The sequence below is a fragment of the Coenobita brevimanus genome, chromosome 14 (assembly GCF_032717465.1).
Source record: "Coenobita brevimanus isolate Jiangsu-jjx chromosome 14, ASM3271746v2, whole genome shotgun sequence".
NCBI classification, from domain to species: domain Eukaryota; kingdom Metazoa; phylum Arthropoda; class Malacostraca; order Decapoda; family Coenobitidae; genus Coenobita; species Coenobita brevimanus.
In genome coordinates, this window is record NC_136967.1 from 472,501 (window position 1) to 495,311 (window position 22,811).

A 22,811-nucleotide genomic window follows, 5' to 3' on the forward strand; every position below is an offset into this window, starting at 1 on the left:
CCAACATGCTAATATAGGTTAATTACTGCAGAGGTGCCTGTAGAAGCAAATATAGCCTTTATTAGTGTGATTCTGTTGCAGTGTATTTTATTTAGGTTATTGAAGACAGTTTTATTTATCGGAGAGAAACGAAACAAAATCCCCCAGATCTCTCTCTCTCTCTCTCTCTCTCTCTCTCTCTCTCTCTCTCTCTCTCTCTCTCATAGAATTTTGTAATATCAATTCTTTACATATTTCTCTATAATCACCTTTTCTATGCCTATATAACTCTTCTCTGTCTAATATATATCTCCATTATCTTCCCTATCTATCCATTTATCTATTTTTCTATATTTCTGACCATCCAATTGTTATTTTCACATGCACCTGTAACTTTATCAATCTATCAGACTTTCACTCTATCAGTCTGTCTGTCACTGCATCCATCCGTCTATCTATTACTCTATCAGTATACCAATAGATCCCCGTATATCAGTGTGTAGTTGGCCTTAACATCACTATATATGTGCATCGTAGCATTAATATTTCCCTTCAGTTTTTCTCATATATATTGCGTAAGTACTTTTTCCTGGCACTACAATGGCGTCTCTTATTGTCTCTCTCTCTCTCTCTCTCTCTCTCTCTCTCTCTCTCTCTCTCTCTCTCTCTCTCTCTCTCTCTCTCTCTCTCTCTCTCTCTCTCTCTCTCTTTTTTTTTTTTTTTTTTTTGAGGGGTTGATGTGGCTTTTATTTTCTCTTTTTTTAAACTACTGTTCTCACCACTGTTTTTGTTTATAATGAAAAAATATCATAATAATAATAATAATAATAATAATAATAATAATAATAATAATAATAACAGTTGTAGTAGTAGTAGTAATAATAATGATAATACTAATGCTATTACTACTAGAAATAATAATAATAATAATAATAATAATAATAACAATTATAATAGTAACAATGAAAATAATAATAATAATAAATATAATAATAATAATAATGATAATAATAATAATAACAATAATAATAATAATAATAATAATAATAATAGTAATAATGATAATAATAAATAAATAAATAAATAAAATCGCCTGGCAGTGGCAAGAAAATCCAGAGACGTCATGGTACTGAAAGGATACAGCAAAAAGGAGTACAAAAGGAATACAAAGAGAGTACAAAGCAAGCAAGCAACACTATATACCTTAACCCTTGCACTGCTATGACTCATATTTTTTATTAATCAGGCAATAAACAGACGATTTTAATTAGGCAAAAAATCCCCTAGACTAGAGACGGGATTACTGAAGGCTATTAATCCTGCCAATCTGAAAAATCCCCCCAGTCTTCAGGTAACTCGATTTATTTCCTCGTAGTGAAGGGGTAATCTCAGGTGGGTGTTTGCTATAGGGCCAAATAGTATGACTAGAACTATGGTATCTATTCTATGAGTAATGTAAATTATGCAGGTCTCCATACGCCCTCTAAAATTTCCAACTAAAGCCAGCAGGAAAAGGTGAGAAGGACCACCATGTAGTTTAGGAATAATGTGATAAATATTCTACAGGAAGAGATCGAGAGGAGAAAAATAGCTTATCACAGTGTATTACAAGCTTTATGATGTGTGTGTGTGTGTGTGTGTGTGTGTGTGTGTGTGTGTGTGTGTGTGTGTGTGTGTGTGTTTACCTCTCTGTCCCCAGCTATCCATAACCATTAATTTCCTATTCTCCTATTCCTTCCAATCTTCCATCCTCTTTACCTTCCTTAAATAACACCAATGCATTTCCCCTCTCCCACCCTCCCTCCTTCCCTCCAGCCATTCTCTCATTTCTCACCTGTCACCACCACACCTTTCATTTCCGGTGGCCAATTATCCATTTTTATCGAACTGTTTACCTCTCTACTGCATTCTCTTGCCATGTCTTTTATTTTTATTCATTATGTACCACCCTCCCTTTTCGAAATCTTTTTTTTTTTACTTTCCTCTCCAGGTCTATGGACTTTATTCTTCCTCTTATCTTTATTGTTTTATTTTCTTCCCCTCCCCAGATTCAGTTCACGATTTTCTTTTGTTTCTCGGTTTTTGTCTGTCTTTGGTTCTTTTTTCATTCTTTTCTGGGTTATTTTTTTGTGGGGTGTTTTTTTGCCTGGGTGTGGCAATTTGTGCTTTTGTGTTCCATGGTTTCTGCATTTTTCATTGGCTCAGGGTCAGAGTTTTTCTTGCATAGTCTCTCTTTCTCACTGCAGACAAACAGGCAGACAGAGATAGATAGATAGATAGACTCTCTCTCTCTCTCTCCATTTTCCTGGGCATAAATAAGATGGACGAACAAATAAGTAGCTGAATCGAGCATTGTTAATTTAAGAAGTTCGGGAAAAGACTTAAATCTAAACATCACTCTTTCCTAGTATCCTTGGAAACTGAAAAACTAGACGGCTGACAATCTAGACTCCTCACAGGTAAAATACAGGTGAAGAGGTAACACTAAATTACTGTGATATTTTCTCCACTCGATCTTTCCTATACAATATTTGTCGCAAGTTTACCATACTGCTTAGTAATCTCTCTCACTTTTTTCTGCCGGCATAGAAGGTTTGGTGGGAGGGAAAATGGAAGAGTTTTGTGCCTAATTGTCCTTCTAATAAATAAATATCCCCGTCAAATCCTGCCCAATAACAAGCACTCTCCTTTAAAAAAATCATGTTGTTTGCTCTCCTCTGCACTTCTTCATATAGTCTTCACAGTAGCTATAAACAGTAGAGTTGTAGAAATGTCAAACTATTAATGCTACTCGACATACACACACACAGTAGCCACAGAAAGAGTTGTTCCCAACGTGCACATTGCTTTTATATATCTCGCATCTTTGCCATTTTTGTTGTTTTTTGGCCATGAATAGTTCCCTGTGCACTGAGCATGTCGGTTTACCTTGATCCACTTAGCTCAGTTTTAATCTTGTTTATTAATGTCTTGGAATCAATTTCGTGCTGTGCAAATATCAAGCGAATTATGGCTGTTGACTAAAGTACAACCAAATTTTGTTAATCTTTTTGGTAATGGACGTCTGTTTTAGTTTATTTTTATGTTTCCAAGCGCTTTTCTTCACCTAAGGGCCCGTTTACATAATCAGTGTAGGATCATGTTTTAGAAGTGTGGTAAAGATGGCGTGTTTGGTTAGTGATCGTGTTGATAGTCAGCGTTACCGTCTACACCATCACTTCCTAAGCACCACATCGTTACTGTGCTTTAAAAACCTCTCCCGACACAGATATTGTAAACGAGTTGTACGACACTCCATGCTGAAAGGGTTACAAATATCCTTCATTAACCCCTTCAGCAGGAGTGGTTTTCTTATGGTGAATAAAACCTCATGACGTAGCTCCACCGAAGACGTCAAGTCCATAACTACCGTAACTGGGGAATCAAAACATTATCTGTGGCTGCTTTGACTTCGTAGGCCCAGGGCGACTACACTCCGTTCTCCTCTCCTCTCTCCTCTCACACGTAGGCGAGCGTCCTTCAGGCAGCTAGAACAAAATATAGGACCCATCCGCCCGGCTCCTTTCCCGTCTTACGTCTCCTCTTGTAATCCCTCTTCAAGAATGTCGGTGAGCAAGTTCCTGATGGTGAACCTGGCCCTGGCCGACCTCTGCATGGGCGTCTACCTACTTCTCATCGCGGCAATGGACCTGCACACCATCGGGGTCTACTTCAACTATGCTATCGACTGGCAACATGGTGAGTTTATATAATATTTTAAAGCCTTTGACAGAATTTCTTTGTATTTACTCTTGATTTTATGGGGACCTGAAGGCAGTTTAAGAGTCTACCTGCTTCTCATCGCGGCAAGGAATCTTCTCACCATTGGAGTCTACTTAAACTGTGCTGTCAACTGGAAATATGGTGAGTTAGGAATTTTATGGGATTTTTTAGTGATTTTCGCAGGATTTCATTGGTTTTATAGGGTTTTTCTGCTCCTCCTAGAGAATGCTAAGTGGGATGATGTAATAGGAGATGGGAGGTGAGAGGTAATGTGTGGTGGTGTGGGATATAGTTGTGTATTGTGTGGTTGCGTGAGGTGTGGTGGTGTCTTGTACAGTTTATTGCACAGTGACTTACGTAACGCTCAGTACCATCCTGCAAACGTAACACTCAGTACCATCCTGCAAAGTGCCACAGAGGTTGCAATTTAGGTTTAAAAAAAAAAGAAAAAAGGATATTTGTCCATTGACTCCACAGCGGTAATAATAGCTTTTATATATATATATATATATATGATTTGAAAAGAGAAACTTGTGTGACATCCACCTCCCATCCTTTGAACTACGGTGATCTTGCACAGCATTTTTGTCGACTGTGCACACAGACGCAACTTTCTGTGTTAAAAATTACATACAAATATTAGCAAGAGTGCTTTGTAATACTGTACTGCCCCAGTCTTTTACGAGACAAGAGCAAGGGTGCAAAGTGTTACGTTCGGTACCGCATTTAAGCATCACATACTAGTGCACACCCAAACAGACAAATTTCTCTCAGTATATCTATTTATCTGTCTGTCTATCTGTCTATCAATCTATCTAGCTGTCTGTCTGTCTGCCTGTATGTCTGTCTCACACAAAATACACATTCGCGCACGCAGCTTATGCTTTGACTGGAAGGAAACTGTTTATGTCGGAACTTACAGAGTGAATGTGTGTGTGTGTGCGTGTGTGTGTGTGTGTGTGTGTGTGTGTGTGTGTGTGTGTGTGTGTGTGTGTGTGTGTGTGTGTGTGTGTGTGTGTGTGTGTGTGTGTGTGTGTGAGTGAGTGAGTGAGTGAGTGAGTGAGTGAGTGAGTGAGTGAGTGAGTCAGACAGACAGACAGACAGACAGACAGACAGACAGACAGACAGACAGACAGACAGACAGACAGACAGAATCCCGCACCCTACTATCATTTCCACCTGGCACTACAAGAGTCCTGAGGCGATTATGCGGCTCCCTGCTTATAGCCGATGCAGGCGAAGGTAGTCTCTTTGATCTGATGGTTGGTTGGGCGGGGGTCTTGAGAGAGAGTGAGGAGGTTTTGTAGGAGAGAGAGAGAGAGAGAAAGATAACTAGATAGACAGTAGATAGAGTTGATAGATAGATAGATAGACAGATAGACAGGTACAATATTTGTGAACTAATAGCTAGATGAACAGAAGCCTTGAGAGAGAATCCAGGTTTTGTAGACTGTGGTGTGGACGTGGGAGAAGAATGAGGGCGATAGTGAGGAAGAGAAGAGGGGTGGGGGTGAGGCTGGTAATGATGGTGATTGTGGTGATGGGAATGGATGGGGTGAGGAAGGTGAGGTTGTTGGTGATGGTGGTGGTGGTGATGATGGCGGCGGCGGTGATGATGATGATGGTGCTGATGATGGCGGTGGTGATGAGGAGCAGGGTGAGGTTGTTGGTGATGGTGATGATCATGGTGGTGGTGGTGGTGATGAGGAGCAGGGTGAGGTTGTTGGTGATGATGGTGGTGGTAGTGGTGGTGGTGATTATGATGACAAGAGTAAGGATGGTTACGACTGGCAGATGGATATGTTGACAGACAGAATGACAGAACGACAGACAAACACACAGACTCCGATAAACAGATCAGTAGACGGAAAGACTGATAAAAATAAGATAAATAGATTGATAAAAAGACAGAACGCTTGATAGATAGACAGTAGACAGATAGACAGCGAGACATTCCAATAAATCTATCCCAAAACTGAAAGACGGCAAAAATTCCTCGCCTTACACTCTCAAAATTGGATTCAATATTCAAATATGATTTTTCGAAATATGAGGACTTATGGATCAGGCATTAAAAGAATTGGAAAAAGTTATATCTGTTCGAACGAAAAATTTGCTGAAGTGAGCGATAATCTTGAGCCGGATCCATTTCTCACCATTGATTCGGTTACTCGTTTCGTTTACATGTGAAATTTCTCTTTTTGTCTCGTCCATGAAATCAATTACTTTTTACGGGGTTTCGTGGGAGTGATATGTGTGTGTGTGTGTGGGAGGATAGCCTAGCAGAAAGCGCTCTCCCCAAACCCTCCACAGCCTCCGGTATTACGAGAGAGAGAGAGAGAGAGAGAGAGAGAGAGACTACTATAAGGTACCAGAGGAATAAGAGAGATAAAGTTATAAAGAGGATTCTTGGTCAGGTGTGTGTGTGTGTGTGTGTGTGTGTGTGTGTGTGTGTGTGTGTGTGTGTGTGTGTGTGTGTGTGTGTGTGTGTGTGTGTGTGTGTGTGTGTGTGTGTGTGTGTGTGTGTGTGTGTGTGTGTGTGTGTGTGTGTGTGTGTGTGTGTGTGTGTGTGTGTGTGTGTGTGTGTGTGTGTGTGTGTGTGTGTGTGTGTGTGTGTGTGTGTGTGTGTGTGTGTGTGTGTGTGTGTGTGTGTGTGTGTGTGTGTGTGTGTGTGTGTGTGTGTGTGTGTGTGTGTGTGTGTGTGTGTGTGTGTGTGTGTGTGTGTGTGTGTGTGTGTGTGTGTGTGTGTGTGTGTGTGTGTGTGTGTGTGTGTGTGTGTGTGTGTGTGTGTGTGTGTGTGTGTGTGTGTGTGTGTGTGTGTGTGTGTGTGTGTGTGTGTGTGTGTGTGTGTGTGATCCCCTACGCGGATCAACACAGCTCCCACCGTATCTCCGTAAACAAAAACTCTACGGTAATCACACACCACATTTCACTATTTAGGTGTGGGCGGATACTGTGTGGAAATTCATCTTTATTTTAAACCCAGCTACAAATTTTTTCAGTGCATCAGAAAATATATAATTGTCTGTGAGGTTAAATTTATTATTATTTCCCTTTTTTGGGAGTAATAGATAATCGATACATTTTGAGACATAGGTTACTTCTCTGAAATTAAAACTGGATTTATAAAGAATTGCATATATCAGGCCTCTCCCGCTGCAACACATTAACTTGCATATATTGACAGCCATGCAACAGCAGCTACTTTGCAGAAAACGATCGCCAATTATCTGAGAAGGAGAATATACCTTGTTAATGTGTTCTCTCTCTCTCTCTCTCTCTCTCTCTCTCTCTCTCTCTCTATTCCTAATGTTCTACATCTTCCTCTCCCCTCTTCTCTTACCCCCTCCTCCTCCTCCTCCTCCTCCTCCTCCTCCTCCTCCTTCTCCTCCACGAACACAACCACCACCATTAACATTATCATCATCATCAACAATCATATTATCTTTCCTACCCTCTCATCTTCCTCCTCTCTCATCTTCCTCCTCCTCCTCCTCCTCCTCTCTCATCTTCCTCCTCCTCCTCCTCCTCCTCTCCCCTCCCCAGAGATTATGGTGCTAAAATCAGGTGCAAGCTTTTAATTCAGAGCCAATCAGGAGACCTTCATCATGGAGGGGAAATGAGGTGGCGAGAGAGAGAGAGAGAGAGAGAGGAGGGGGGGAGGAGGTAAGGGGAAGAGTTGGGTGAGGGAGGTGAAAGAAAAACGTGAGATATATATGAAAAATGGGATCAGGGGTGGAGGAGAGGAATGGGGGAAGGAAGGGGAGACGAGGGGGAGGGAGGAAAAAAAAAGGGAGAGAGACAGGAGTGAGGGGAGGAGGGGAGGAGAGAGGAAAACTGAAGAGTGAGGGAAGAGAGAGGGGAAAAAGCTGAGGGTGAGGGTAGAGAGAGGAGGAGGAGGAGGGGAAAAAATTGAGCCGTGAGAGGTCAGGGGAAGAGGTGGAGAGAGAGAGAGACAGAGAGACAGACAGACAGACAGACAGAGAGCAGCATGTGTGTGTGTGTGTGTGTGTGTGTGTGTGTGTGTGTGCTTGAGAGCGTGTGCGTGTGCGTGTGCTTGTGCGTGTGCGTGTGCGTGTGCGTGTACGTGTGCGTGTGTGTGTGACTTGAAACCATACACAACAAAAATTCGCTAAACACTGGCTCTTCCCTCGTTCAACTTCTCCCCCTCTCCCCATCACAGTTCCGCCTCGTCTCAGCGTTTTTGAAATTGGCCATATTTCAGCTCCCTTCCCTTCCCTTCCCTTTCCTTCCCTTTCCTTCCCTTCCCTTCCCTTCCCTTCCCTTCCCTTCCCTTCCCTTCCCTTCCCTTCCCTTCCCTTCCCTTCCCTTTCCTTCCCTTCCCCTTCCCCTCGCTTCCCTTCCCTCCCATTTCATTCCTTTCCTTCCCCTTCCCCTTCCCTTTCATTTCATTCCATCTCTCTCCTTTTTATCCATTTCATTCCCTTCCCTTCCCACTCTTTCCATTCCATTCCATTCTGCGGGTTGTTTCACTTATTTTAACTCCTACTCTCTTTCTCTCTCTCTCTCTCTCTCTCTCTCTCTCAAAAAAAGAACTTGGATGGGTAACTAATCCAATTTTTTCCTCACTGTAGGACATTAACCAGCTTGTCATCCTATTTTTTCATATTATTGTCATCCGTTCAGAGAGAGAGAGAGAGAGAGAGAAAAGCCTGCCTGATCTCTTTATCTCTCCTCATTAACGATCAATAATTAACTTTCTTTTATCTTTAATTTCTCTCTCTCTCTCTTTTTTTTTTTTTAGAGCAGGATGTCTGATGGAAAAATGTGGAAGACTTATTAACGTCATTTTTCTTTCATTAGTGATCAATAATGTAGCTTCTTTGTGTGTGTGTGTGTGTGTGTGTGTGTGTGTGTGTGTGTGTGTGTGTGTGTGTGTGTGTGTGTGTTTGTCAGTTCCCACCACCACCATCATCATCATCATCACCATCACCATCATCACCCTATTTCCCACTAAAAATAAACTGATCGTAATGACATATCTTTTCTTCTGTAGGCCCGGGATGCAAGGTAGCCGGGTTCCTGACCGTCTTCGCCTCCGAGTTATCCATTTTCACCCTGACGGTCATCACTTCAGAGCGCTGGTACGCCATAACCTACGCCATCCACCTCAACAAGCGCCTTAAACTGTCAATGGCCATGAAGATAATGGTGGTGGGATGGGCCTACTCAATCACCATGGCCGCACTGCCTCTCCTCGGCGTCTCCAGTTACAGCAAGACCAGGTAAGGGAAGGGGAGGTTCGATTAGGCTGGGTTAGAAGGGGTAGGTTGGATCAAGCTGTGTTTTATTTGGTTTGGTGAGAGAAGGGTAGGTTGAATTAAGTTGTGTTGTAGTTGGTTTGGGAAGGGAAGATTAGGGTGGATAGATTTGATTAGAGAGAGTTAGTTAAAGTTAGGCTGACTAGAGTTGCTCTCACCTCTTTCACTGTCCTTACCTCTCCCTCCAACTGTTTATTCCGCTATCTGTCTATATTTCTCACTGTCTATCTACTAATCATCTATATTCTCTGTCTCTCTCACTCTCCCTCTCTCTGTCTCCCCCAGCATCTGCCTGCCCATGGAGATCGGTGACGCTCTTGCCCTAGCCTACCTCGTGGCCCTCCTGCTGGTGAACGGGCTGGCCTTCTTCGTGATCACCGCCTGCTACGCCTCCATGTACTGCTCCATCTCCCGCCACGACGCCACGGCACCGCACTCCGACCTGACCGTGGCGAAGAGGATGGCGCTGCTGGTGTTCACGGACTTTGCTTGCTGGGCGCCCATTGCATTCTTTGGGTCAGTCGCGTTGGGTTTTTGTGCTGGCTTGTGGAGTTACCCATCCGTCTTATCCCCCTCCCCTTGTTTTTTCTCTCTCTCTCATAATTTTCCTAGCTTGTAAGTATATAGGATTTTGTAGAAACAGCAGCTACTCTTTAATGAAGGAGAAAAAGCTGGCGTGATAAGAAAATTCGTGTCATTAGTCAGGGTGAGATCCATTAGTGAATGCCACCCTTCAGAGGACGGCACATCACTCAGGTGTTGCACTCTGGCTGCCCTGAGACGATTTTGTTGAGCTGAGGGATCTGAGGGATATATAAATACCTAGGTAGATAGATAGATAGATAGATAGACAGACAGAGAGAGAGAGAGATAGAGGGTTTGAGAGGGAGAAAGATAGAAAAATAGATATAAAATAGATATATAGCTATAGATGTATAATTAGATATAGATATAGAGTTATAGGTATATACAGTAGATATACTGATATATTGATATAGACATAGATAGACAGATATATATATATATAGATAGATATAGATATATTCTGTAGATATAGTTAGATAATATATAGATGTATAGATAGATAGAGAGAGAGAGATGCCATATAGATGACCGTATCTTTATCCTCGTCGAGGAAAATGAAGCCATATATGTTAACATCATCCAGATTTCACATACCCTTCCCTCTCTCTCTCTCTCTCTCTCTCTCTCTCTCTCTCTCTCTCTCTCACACACACACACACACACACACACACACACACACACACACACACACACACACACACACACACACACACACACACACACACACACACACACACACACACACACACACACACACACACACACACACACACACACACACACACACACACACACACACACACACACACACACACACACACACACACACACACACACACACACACACACACACACACACACACACACACACACACACACACACACACACACACACACACACACACACACACACACACACACACACACACACACACACACACACACACACACACACACACACACACACACACACACACACACACACACACACACACACACACACACACACACACACACACACACACACAAAATCCCCTCTCTCATATCGCCCCCATTCCCTTCCTTCCTTCCTTCCTACCTCACATCACACTCTCCCCCCCCCCACACCACACCCTTCCTCCCCCACAAGCTCCCTCCCTCCCCCACAAGCTCCCTCCCTCTCTCTTAATTACTCCATACCTTCCGAAAAGTTATTCTCTTCCCCTCTCCTCTTCCTCCCTCCAATTTCTTCCTTTTCTCCTCCTCACCCCTCCTTCGTCCCTCCCCACTCTACCTCCTCTCCTCTCCCCCTCCTTCCCTCTTCTTTTCACACCCCACACCCTTACTTCCCCTTCCTCCCCCATACATCCCCCACACCTTCCTTTCCCTCTCTCCTTTCTGTTCCCTCTCTTCCCCTCCCTTCCTCCCTACCGCTTCTCTCTCCTCTACCACTCCTTCTTCCCTCCCTCTCTCCCTCCCTAATGTCGTTTCTTTCTCCTCTCCCTCTCCACACGCCTGGTCCAATACCTTCTTCCCCTCCCCTCCCTCTCCCCCTCTGGCTTTTGTTCCTTCTTTCCCTCCATCCCTCCCTCCATTCTGCCCCTTCTCTTCTTCCCTCCCTCCTTCTCTCCCTCATTATCATCTGTCCTTCTCTGTACCGTCGTCTTTTCCTTCCTTTCTCTCCCTCTCTCTCTCTCTCTCTCTCGCTACTGGCTCTTCTTCCCCCCCTACCCCTCTCCCTCCCTCCCTACCTCACTCCCTGCTGTCTTTCCCTGTCTCTCCTTCCCTCCCTCCCTCTCTTCCTACTCTTTCTCCCTCCTTTACTACCTCTCTTCCTACTCTTTCTCCCTCCTTTACTACCTCTCTTCCTACTCTTTCTCCCTCCTTTACTACCTCTCTTCCTTCTCTCCCCTTCCTTTCTCCCTCCCTCCCTACCATCTCTCCCTCCCCTTCCTCCCTCTACACCATCTGTCCTTCTCCTGCCAATATCCTTCTAACAAGCCTCGCCTTTTTTCCTTCCTACCAGGCTGACGGCGGTGGCAGGTCTCCCTCTCATCAACGTGACCCGCGCCAAGATACTCCTCGTCTTCTTCTACCCTCTCAACTCCTGCGCCAATCCTTACCTCTACGCCATCCTCACCAAGCAGTACAGAAGAGATTTGTTCATACTCCTAGCAAGATACGGATTTTGCACCAAGAGAGCGATGAAGTAAGTAGAATGGATGGTTGGTTATGTGGGGGAAGAGGGAAGGGGAACTGGGAAGGGCTGTGAGACTGGAAGGAAAAAGAGGAATGAGACAGAGAAAGACTGGGTGTTTAAAAGAGGAACTAAAGGAGATAAGGATAGGGGAGAAAGACGGAAAAAGGAGACTTGTATGAGAGTGAGGGACCGATGGAAAGATAATACTGATTTCCTCTTCCACCCCGTCAACTCCTACGCCAACCTCTCCTTCTATCCCTACGCCAATCTCGCCAAACGGTATAGGTGGGATTTATTTCCGTTCGCGTTGGATTCCGTACCAAAAAGGGCAGTAAAGGAAGTGGATTTTATCTGGTTTCATTCACTGGGTATTTGAAAGCAATCTTGGAGTAATTTTATAAGGATGGGCGGGCAGGTAGAGAAGTAGGTACGTAAATAGACAAAATGTTAGTAGGTACGTAGGTAGGTAGGTAAGAAGGTAGGTAGGTAAGGGGACAGAAGGGGGAGATACTGACAGGTATATGGACAAAAAAGACAAAAATCAGATGGACATGCAGACATCAGACAATCAGACAGACAGACAGTAGGACAATCAGCCGATCACACACAAACAAATTTCTTAGAATCAAACAAACGCTTAGACAGAGCACCACACAATCAGACAAACATTCAGACAAACACCCACTCACTCAGACAATCAGACACAGACAGACAAAACAGAGCCAATAGAACAAGGAATTTTTTTATGATACTTACCGGATATTATATAAGTAATTACTCGTATGTTACGCCATGAGAGAATGAGAGACAGAGAGAGAATGAGAGACAGAGAGAGAATGAGAGAGAGAGAGAGAGAGAGAGAGAGAGAGAGAGAGAGAGAGAGAGAGAGAGAGGAGGGGGAGGAGGAACGAAGTGTGGTAGAATCAGTATGTCTGTCTGTCAGTACCTGTTGATCTATCTATACATCAAAGCTTCTGTTAATTCTATCTATCTGTCTATCTATTCAGTCGGCTCCTTTTCATCTGCATAAACAAAACTGACAGTACACACGTCACACTAATCACGAAGAAGTGCTACGTGAAATAAGCCTCAGAAAGGACGAGACTGTAGACTAAGCAACAGAATAACACTAGAATTAGATACTAGTCACGAAGAAGTGCTATAGAAAAGATGTAGAGCCGTAGCATTGTTTTTTGTGTTAAGCTACGTGAAATCAACAGCAAAAGGACTAAATTTTGGGCCAAGTTAAGGTGGAAAGAGTATAGCAACCTCACTTCTTTACCAGTCTGTACCGTGGTCCACCTGTCCCACCTGTCCCACTGCCGTCCCTGTCCACCTGGTCCAGTTTCAATCAGGATTTTGGCTTCGTGTTTCAGATTAACCTAGTGGGGACTTTATTGGTGGTGGTTGTGTGTGTGTGTGTGTGTGTGTGTGTGTGTGTGTGTGTGTGTGTGTGTGTGTGTGTGTGTGTGTGTGTGTGTGTGTGTGTGTGTGTGTGTGTGTGTGTGTGTGTGTGTGTGTATACGTGCGCGAGTGCGTGTGTGCGTGCGTGCGTGCGTGTCATGAGTTATAGTAATGATGATGATGATGATTGGAATGGTACCCGTATAACAAACATTTTCACTTCTCCTAATATTCCTTCTCTTCCCCCTTTCCTTTCCCTTTTCACTCCCTACATAAAAATCCTTCACTATTTTTATTCAGGTACAAAGGCGCTTCTTCCTCGGTCAACAACATCTTCCCCATCTCCTTAACATTTTCCTCTTTTAATTTGACCTTATTCTTCACTTCCTTTCTCAATCCTTATAAATATCTACATTCCATTTTTATCTAGTTAAAGGATGTGTATTTCTCCCTCAGCCATTCCTTTCCATTCCACACAACACGACAGTAAATCCTGCCAACATCTCTTCACATTGCCCCTTTTGTATTTGGCATTCATTTTCTGCCAGTCCTATTTTGGTGTTATTTTATTTATTCATTCTCCGTAAGTTTATTCTCAGTCCTTATAAGAAAAATCCTCTTTCCTTTCGTCCTCAGGTACAAGGGGGCCTACTCCTCCGTCAACAACACTCTCCCCCACAACACGGTCGTTAACGCAGCCAGCCACCGCAATTCCACGCTGACGCAGATCACCCTATGCGACCTCACCAGGGGGGCGCGCACCTCCACGCAAAGCAACAACGGGTCCCTCCTCACTACCGTAGCTATAGGAGGCTCGCAAGACTCCCTACAGCGCAATGTGTCGCCCCTCAGGTAGGTCTGGATGTTGGGTGAGAGAGTCGTAACACCATTTAATTAGTGATTCATCCTACCGTTGTTCAAGGTCCACAGGATTCACTACAGCCCAGTGCGTCACCTCTCAAGATGGTCCGGGGGGTGGGGGGTTAGGCAAATGGGTCTGGAGATTTTGTTCTAGGAGACCTCTTAGCACCATTCTGTTAGCGATTCATTCCCACCGTAGTAGTGGGATCACAAGACTCCCTGCAGCATGATGTGTCTCCGCTGAGGTGGATCTTGGTGTGTGGGTAGCTGATGACAGGTGTTGGTGTTGACGTCATCAGTACTGTACACGCTTTAATAAAAAACAGGATGGAAGTACGGCAATATGATAATGGAGTTTTTTTATACTATCGTTACATCATCTAACGCTATTATTATTATTATTATTATTATTATTATTATTTCTACTATTTCAGAGGTAAATAATAGTGTTCATTTTACTTCTTTTTTCTTTATTTTGATTCCTACTTCACCCTATTCTTATGTGGGAAAATAGTTACGGATGATGATGATGATGATGATGATGATGATGATGATGATATTGTTCCTTTCCTCTCTTACCGTCCTTCTTAACACGACCATCTCCTCTCTCTCTCTCTCTCTCTTACTCCCTCTTCCATCTTCCCACCCACACTTCCTCACACCTTCTTCTTCCCATCTCTCACACGCCATTCACACGTCTAATCCCATGTGTAAGTCTCGCCAAGTCTTACTTCTTTGTCCAGTCATACTCCTATTTCTCCTGTCTCTTTCTCCTGTCTCTTTCTCCTGTCTCTTCCCTTTCTCTTCACTTCTATGTCCTGTCTCTCTTCTGCCTCTTCCCTCTCCCCTTTTATTTCCTCTCTACTCTCTTCTGTCCTCTCCCCTCTGTTTCCCTCCCTCTCCCTGTCTCTTCTCCCCTCTCTCCTGCCTCTTCTGTCTCCTGTCTCTCTCTCCTGTCTCTCCATTCACACCTCTAATCCCATAAGTCTCACCAAGCCTTGTCTCTCGCCCAAGCATTTTCTTAAGACTTTCTCACTGGATTTTGTGTCACTCTTATTAAGACGTAGACGTGAACGGCTTCTTGATTGAGTGAGTGAGAGAGAGAGAGAGAGAGAGAGAGAGAGAGAGAGAGAGAGAGAGAGAGAGAGAGAGAGAACTGTGTGTGGGAGAGAATATTACTAGGGACACGGAAAACACACACACACACACACACACACACACACACACACACACACACACACACACACACACACACACACACACACACACACACACACACACACACACACACACACACACACACTCGTGCGCGTGCGCGCAGACAAAGAGAGAGAGAAAAAGAGAGAGAGAGAGTATTGCTGACAATGCAATGTGTGGTAGGGACAGATAAAAATACGCACACACTCACACTCACAATCACACTCACACACAAACACTCACACTCTCTCACACACACACTCACACTCACAATCACACTCTCACACAAACACTCACACTCTCTCACACACACACTCACACTCTTACAATCCCAGAGCGCCAACAGTCCTTATAGTTTAGTTATACATATTGTGATTTAGGGGCAGGTGTGGCTGGGATGTATATAATTAGTAGGTGTTAATAAGTCTGTTGAGTGTTGTAGGTAAGGTGTATGGTAGAGTGTTAATTATGAGAGTTAGAGAGGGTACAGAGGGAGTGATTAGTGATGAGCAGTGTGGCTTTAGGAGAGGGAGGGGATGCGTTGATCAGGTGTTTGCTGTGAGACAAGTGTGTGAAAAGTATTTAGCGAAAGGCAAGGATGTGTTTTGGGCATTTATGGATTTAGAGAAAGCGTATGATAGAATTGATAGGGAGGCTTTGTGGACTGTTTTAAGATTGTATGGACTTGATGGTAGGTTACTAAAAGGGGTGAAAAGTTTTTATGTAAATAGTAGAGCGTGTGTAAGAGTGGGAAATGCTGTGAGTGATTGGTTTCCCGTGAGAGTGGGGCTGCGACAGGGATGTGTGATGTCGCCTTGGTTGTTTAATATTTACATGGATGGTGTTGTAAGGGAGGTGAATGCAAGAGTTTTAGGTGGTCTGAGTCTGGTAAATGTTGATGGAGGAGAGTGGAATCTGAAGCAGCTGCTGTTTGCAGATGATACTGCACTGGTGACTGATTCAGAGGAGAGATTGAGACAGTTGGTAGAGGAGTTTGGAAGGGTGTGTGAAAGGAGGAAATTGAAAGTAAATGAGAATAAGAGTAAAGTGATGAAGTGTACGAGGTTGATAGATGGTAGGGGGATGAATATAGTTTTGAATGGTGAGTTGCTTGAGGAGGTAGATTGTTTTAAATATCTAGGGTCACATGTTGCTGTGGATGGAAGAATAGATGCAGAAGTGAAGTTTAGAATAAATGAAGTAGGAAAGGTGCTGGGAGGAATGAAAAAGTGTTTAAATGTCGTTCGCTTAGAATGGATGTAAAGAGAAGGCTGTATGAGGGTGTTGTGGTACCGACTGCATTATATGGGGCTGAAACATGGAATATGGGTGTAGCAGAGAGGAAAAGTTTGAATGTAATGGAGATGAGATGTCTGAGGAGTATGTGTGGAGTGACGCGTATGGATCGGGTGCGGAATGATGAAGTGCGAAGGAGAACTGGAGTTGTTCGGGAGATGGCTGGCAGAGTTGAGCAGAGGGTGTTGCAATGGTTTGGGCATATGGAGAGAATGGATAATGAGCGATTGGTGAAAAAGATAACTAGATCTGATGTGAGAGGTGTAAGGCTGAGAGGAAGACCACGAATAGGATGGATGGACAGTGTGAAGAGAGCGCTGGATGCGAGAGGGATGTCTGTTGAGCAAGGAAGAGTGGCTGTGCGTGACAGAAATAAATGGAGAGAAATTGTGAATGAATAAGTGATGACGCAGCCCTGAGGGGATATTCTCCCGCATTTGGTCTGATCAGCTAGTCAGGTCAGGTGCGGGTAAGGGGATGGGTCTGTTATGATGTGGCAGGGGTAAACCAGTTCTGCTGTCGGGCCCTGCTGCGGATGTCACTGATTGCATTGCCCAGTTGACCCTTGTGCGGTGTGGTGCGGTGAGGATCTGTCCGTTCTCCCCTTTGGGGCTAAGATGCGAATGAATGTGTTTGAATGGATGAGTAAATGGAGAGTGAGTCATCCTGTCTCGGCTACCTCCCTTTCCTTGGGGGAAGCAGCCTAGGTATATAGATAGATAGATAGATAGATAGGTGTTAATATCCTTTTTACTCTCTCCCTCTCTCTAACTCTCTCTCCCCCTCTCTCTAACTCTCCTATTTCTCTCTCTCTCTCTCTCCCTTTCTCTAACTCCCATTTTTTTTTCTCTCTCTCTCTCTCCTCAGGACCCCGACCAAACCAGAGACCGTGCAGACCGAGAACGAGCGACTCAGCACGGTTCAGGAGATGAGCCACAGCAACCACAGTGACGACGACGACCCAGCGGAAGACCTCTTAGCGCAACCGGAAGACCTGGAGGGGGACGGAGGGGTCGTGGGGGGCGATGGAGGGAGCGGGGGGAGCTGCGGAGGGGGCGGGGGCAGCTTGAAACTCCAGGGGGGGTCGCCGCACCCTATCAAAAATTGCTACACTCGTCTCTCCTTCACCCCCGAGCAGGAAGCCATCTTGAAGAACGCCCTGCAGGAGACCAAGGCCAAGGCGAAGGGGAAGAAGAAGGGGAAGACCGAGGGCTACGAAGGGGGAGACAGGAGACGCTCAGACCAACAGGAGCTGCTAGGAGAACAGGAGCTACTGGAAGAAATGGAGAGGAGAACTAGCCTGCTGGGAGACCAAAGTAGGAGTCCAATAGATCAAGATGTGGAAAATGTGGAGTTTCTAGGAAGCCCAGAGAGGAGAAATAGGGATTCGCTAAGAGGTGACTCTAGGCAGCTAGGAGATCAAAGTACGGAAGATGTTAGCTTGCTAGGAGAACAGGCTAGGGAGGAAATCAGCCTGCTAGGAGACGAAGCTGCGGAGAATATTAGCTTGCTAGGAAATCATGCTAGAGAGAACATTAGGATACTAGAGCAAAATAGGGAGAGCTGGGTTTGGCTAGACGATGAAAGTGAGGGGAATACTGGAGATCTGCTGGGAGACCAGGAGGAAAAAGACAGAGACTTACTAGGGGAAGAAGAGGGGCACAGAATGGAGACACGGAGGGGAGAAGGAGAAGGGGGAGGAGGAGAGGAAGAACGAGAACTACTAGGATACCAAAATGGAGAGGGGAGGGACAGTTTGCCAGGAGAAGAGGACACAATCGAGCTGCTGGGACGAGAAAAGAAGCAAAAAAAACAGCAACAGGGATATGAAAGGCAGAAACGAGAGAGAAAAAGTCAAGAGAAAGAGAGAAAGAACCAAGGAAGGGAGAAAAAGGGCCACGAAAAAGACAAAAAAGGCCAGGAACGAGAAAGAAAAATACAAGAGAGCGAAAAAAAAGACGAAAGCAGAGAAAGGAAAACTCAGGAGAGAGAAAGGAGAGAAGAAGAAAGAGAAAGAAAAGACTACGATAGGGAGAGAAGAGAGCAAGAAAGAGACAGAAAATACCAAGAAACAGAAGCAAAAGCCCAAGACAGAGACAGAAAGCTTCAAGACAGAGAAGCAAGAGAGACAGACAGAGAATTATCGGATCCACTGAGAGGTGCTGGAGGCGCAGTAGGGAACCTCGCAGGGGAAAAAGAAATGGGGATTATAGACTTCCCAGGGGCTAAGGGCTGGGATACAAGGCCCCTAGAGGGAGGTCAGGGAGGGGAGAGGTCACCCTTAACCCCTGGAGGTCACGGAGAGGCCATAGTAATTTGTGAGATGGAGGTAGAGAGGCCGGGAGAGAGGGAGGGAAGGAGGAGTAAGAGGAGCAGGAGTCCGAATGGGGTTGAACTGCCGGGGAGTCCTGAGGGAAGGGAAGGGATGATGACGGTGGTGTAGTGATGTGTGTGTGAGAGAGGGAGAGAGAGAGAGAGGTATATAGTGACCAACAAAAGCCAATAAAGACAGCTTCTATGTATATACGAGAGAGGAAGGGGAAATAATAATCGCAATAGAGTTTTATCTCTAATCATAAAGTCAGAGTGAAGTACCATTCATGCTGATAGTGAAAAATATACATAGAAGTGAAGGTGATGTATATAGGTAGATTTAAAAGAGAAATCTATGTATATAATAGAGAGAGAGAGAGAGAGAGAGAGAGAGAGAGAGAAAGAAAGAAATTAATATGTATATAGGGAAGGTGTGAGAAGATATAAGAGGTGTATATAAGTGTTATGAATATATAAATATAATTGAGATGTATATAGAGAATTAATACAACCAAAATTTATATACATACACTTACAAAACTATATATATATATATATATATATATATATATATATATATATAAAGTACTTGCCACAGCTTAATGGTGAGAGAGAGAGAGAGAGAGAAACAAACAAGCTTAAGGTGCTTTTAATATTAGATGGTGTTCTATATGTAAGGAGAGAGAGAGAGAGAGAGAGAGAGAGAGAGAAGCGGGTAATTAAAGCACAAATTAAACCCTTTCAGTTCAATGACGCCTTTTAGTTTGATCTTGTGTACCATCAACAAGCAATTTATTGAACTTTAGAACCCATGACAGTGAAAGGGTTAATGAAGTCTGTATTTAACCCATTCATTTCAAAATTTAAATCCCTCCTAAGCTGAATAAAATCGTCCTCGAGGTGAAAGGGTTTGTGGCAATTGCTGATGTTAGCGGTAATTGCTGATGTTAGCGATAGTTGCTGATGTTAGCGGATAGTGCTTACTCGTCTCTGCTACCGGTGCTAAATAAAACAGACATTAAGTTTGCTCTCCTGTTCATTGTTTTTTTCATATGCATTTGTGTATTTCTCGTCCTATTTTTCTTTTCCTACTTTCTTTTGTTTATTTTTTTCTTTTTTCCTATTTTACATGTTTTTTTTCTCTCTCTTTCTCTACCTTCCTGTTTTTTTCAACACCTTTCAGCATTTTCTCATTAGCTTTCGTATTTATAAGTTTTCGTCATTTTTCATCAGATCGTGACTCGTTAATTTAAACATATTCATAAACTTTCGCCATTTGGCCAATTCTTTCATTCGCATCAACTTTCGTCACCTTCAACATCTCGTCATTTCCACCAGCGTTCGTCATTTTATCGTTTTGTTTCGTTTTTCGTCTGCTTTCTCCAATTTTCCCAATATCCTTCAGCTTTTTTTATATTCTCATCGTCACTTTTTATTATCATTATTATTATTATTATTATTATTATTACTGAGAATCCGATTTTTGGGCCTCAAATGAAGCATGAGGGACAAAAATCGGGTGTTCCCTTATTTTTAACTAATTTTTAAAACAAGAATATGTATTTTTATTTATTATAGGTAAAGAAAAAAACTCTTCCTTTAAGTATTTTTCAAAACGAACGATGCCAAGGTTAGAGTTTCATATATTAACATACATTTTCTTTTTTGTGTACCTTTTCATCTATGCATCTGCTTAGGGAGCTTAGGCTACAGAGTTCGCATCTTATTCATTCATCGACTTTTATACAACATTCATAAGTTTCATTTTTCACTCACTAATCTATGAATGAACCTACCATCATTGAGTTCATATCTTGCTCATTCATTATTCATTTTTTTATACCATCTTCGTAACACATTCATTTCACCGACTCATGCTAAAGCCCAGGATCAATGAAAACGAAATTCTGGTCTCGTCCTCTCGCCTTCCCTTCATTTCATGCATGATCTTGTATGTAATTATTCAGGTTTTTCATTTTTCCATTACTCATATTTTGTGCTTTTTAACTGTGCCTCTTTCACATTCACTTGTCCAGTCATCATCATCATCATCATCATCATCATCATCACCACCATCATCACCATAACCTGAAGCAGCAGCAGCAGCATTATTGCCATCTCTCCATACATCCTTCATTTCATTGTTCTTATTTTACCTTACCATGATCCCATTCTCTCTCTCTCTCTCTCTCTCTCTCATAAAACCGTGTAGTCAGCCAGAATTAACCAAGACAAAGCACCGTATTGAAGGACTTATACAAGGTGGTCCGAACATTGCTCCGGTCTTTGCTGCCGAATTCTTGTGTGTTGGAGGGACGGTTCATTGATAGTGTTGACATCATTTTCTCCCTCTAATTTTTTTCATTGCTTTTTGACACCTGCTTTTTCGCGTCCACTAATTGCCTGACGCGTTTGTAACTTCTCCAGGTAAATACTTACGCACTCCTCACACCTGTCAAGCCGTCCTCGTAACACACAAGATGCCTATAGGAGATGCAAGGGTCCGCATTATCGTCAGCTAATGAGAGAGAGAGAGAGAGAGAGAGAGAGAGAGAGAGAGAATGTTAGTGGGTCACCAAAGCTCACGAAAATACAGACCAAGGCAGCGCAATATCCGTACCACCCCACACCTAGTCAGGGTCTTAGGGAGGGGGCATTGGCGATTTAATCAATACCCTGGCATCAACAGGAGACGATTTCCGGGTACTGAGAGACTCCCAACCCCCCCTCCCACTCAGTGCAGTAATCGTCTGTATAAATTACATGTTACAGGGACGCTATTTTTGTATTTTCGTAACCATTAAGGAAAGAGGGAGAGAGAGAGAGAGAGAGAGAGAGAGAGAGAGAATTTATGTACTCGTATGCCTGATAAGATTACCCTCAAATAAGTCGCCTATTATTAATCTAAATAAAAGTCTTATACGTGCATATAAAATCGAAAAAAAAAATCATCGACATTTTTAAGCCTTTGACCGCTAAGATTTCCCTCAGCTGAAGATAAATCGTCTTGTTCTAGCCTGAGTATAAACCAGGTTCGTCCATACCAGCGAAAAATCTTAATCGTCTTTTTTTTTTTATGCAAGAAAGAAGGAACCCAAGGCTAGAAGTGGGCAAGGAAAAAAAAAATATCGACCTGGTACTGAAGACTTTAAGGGGAAAATAACTGCGAAAAAATGACAAAAAATGAAAATGAAATAACGGTGGAATTATAATGACGAAAAATGAGAGAAAATAATGTGGACATGATGAAATAAACGTGAAGGATGAAATGGGGACATGAGAAAAATGATGATGGAAAATATAGACTAAATAATGAAAGAAAATTGGGGAAATTAATAGACACATGGGAAGAAAATTATGAAAAAAAAAACAAATCTGAAAAAATTATGATAATAGTGGAATACTGTAAAAAAATATATATATATATTCTAGAAAAGGATGAAAATAACGGAGATTAAATTAAAAAACGAGGAAATGAAAAAAAATGACCATATAAAACAAGAAAAAAAATGGGGATACATATTTAGAAAATGGGGGTCAGTGGTGGAAATAACTGTAGAAAATGGGGGACAATGGTGAAAATAATTGTAGGAAATGGGGGACAGTTGTAAAAAGTGTAGAAAATAGGGGACAATGGTGACAAATTAATGGGTGACTAATGTGCTTGTGCTTCTGCAGCCGTATGTCAACTCGTCCTACACCCTCGCTTGTACATAGTGTCATTCCGGGCTTGATATCCGTCCTCACCGCTGATGCTATGCTGTTCACTACCGTTTCTTTGATTTCAACCCTCCCCATCTTGCCTAAACATCCCCTCTCAGCCCAATCCTTTGTCTCATTCCCTCCGTCCCCCCTTGCCTTAATTCACCGTTCCTTGCCCTACCTTCCCTTGCCTTGCTTCAACCCCCACTCTTTCCTCAATGCTCCATCTTACCTCAATGCTCCATCTTACC

General features: G+C 43.3%; 1 protein-coding gene across 1 annotated transcript in view; it reads left to right on the forward strand.

The window, feature by feature from the left end:
* LOC145417603 (uncharacterized) overlaps positions 1–22,811 on the forward strand; it is a 95,035-nt gene that overhangs the window by 36,457 nt on the left and 35,767 nt on the right. The window contains exons 14-19 of the mRNA XM_080286304.1: positions 3,488–3,717; positions 8,759–8,987; positions 9,309–9,539; positions 11,614–11,796; positions 13,828–14,043; positions 17,413–18,874. Of these exons, the coding sequence (XP_080142430.1) occupies positions 3,488–3,717; positions 8,759–8,987; positions 9,309–9,539; positions 11,614–11,796; positions 13,828–14,043; positions 17,413–18,874 (2,551 nt within the window). The remainder of the gene's footprint in view (positions 1–3,487; positions 3,718–8,758; positions 8,988–9,308; positions 9,540–11,613; positions 11,797–13,827; positions 14,044–17,412; positions 18,875–22,811) is intronic.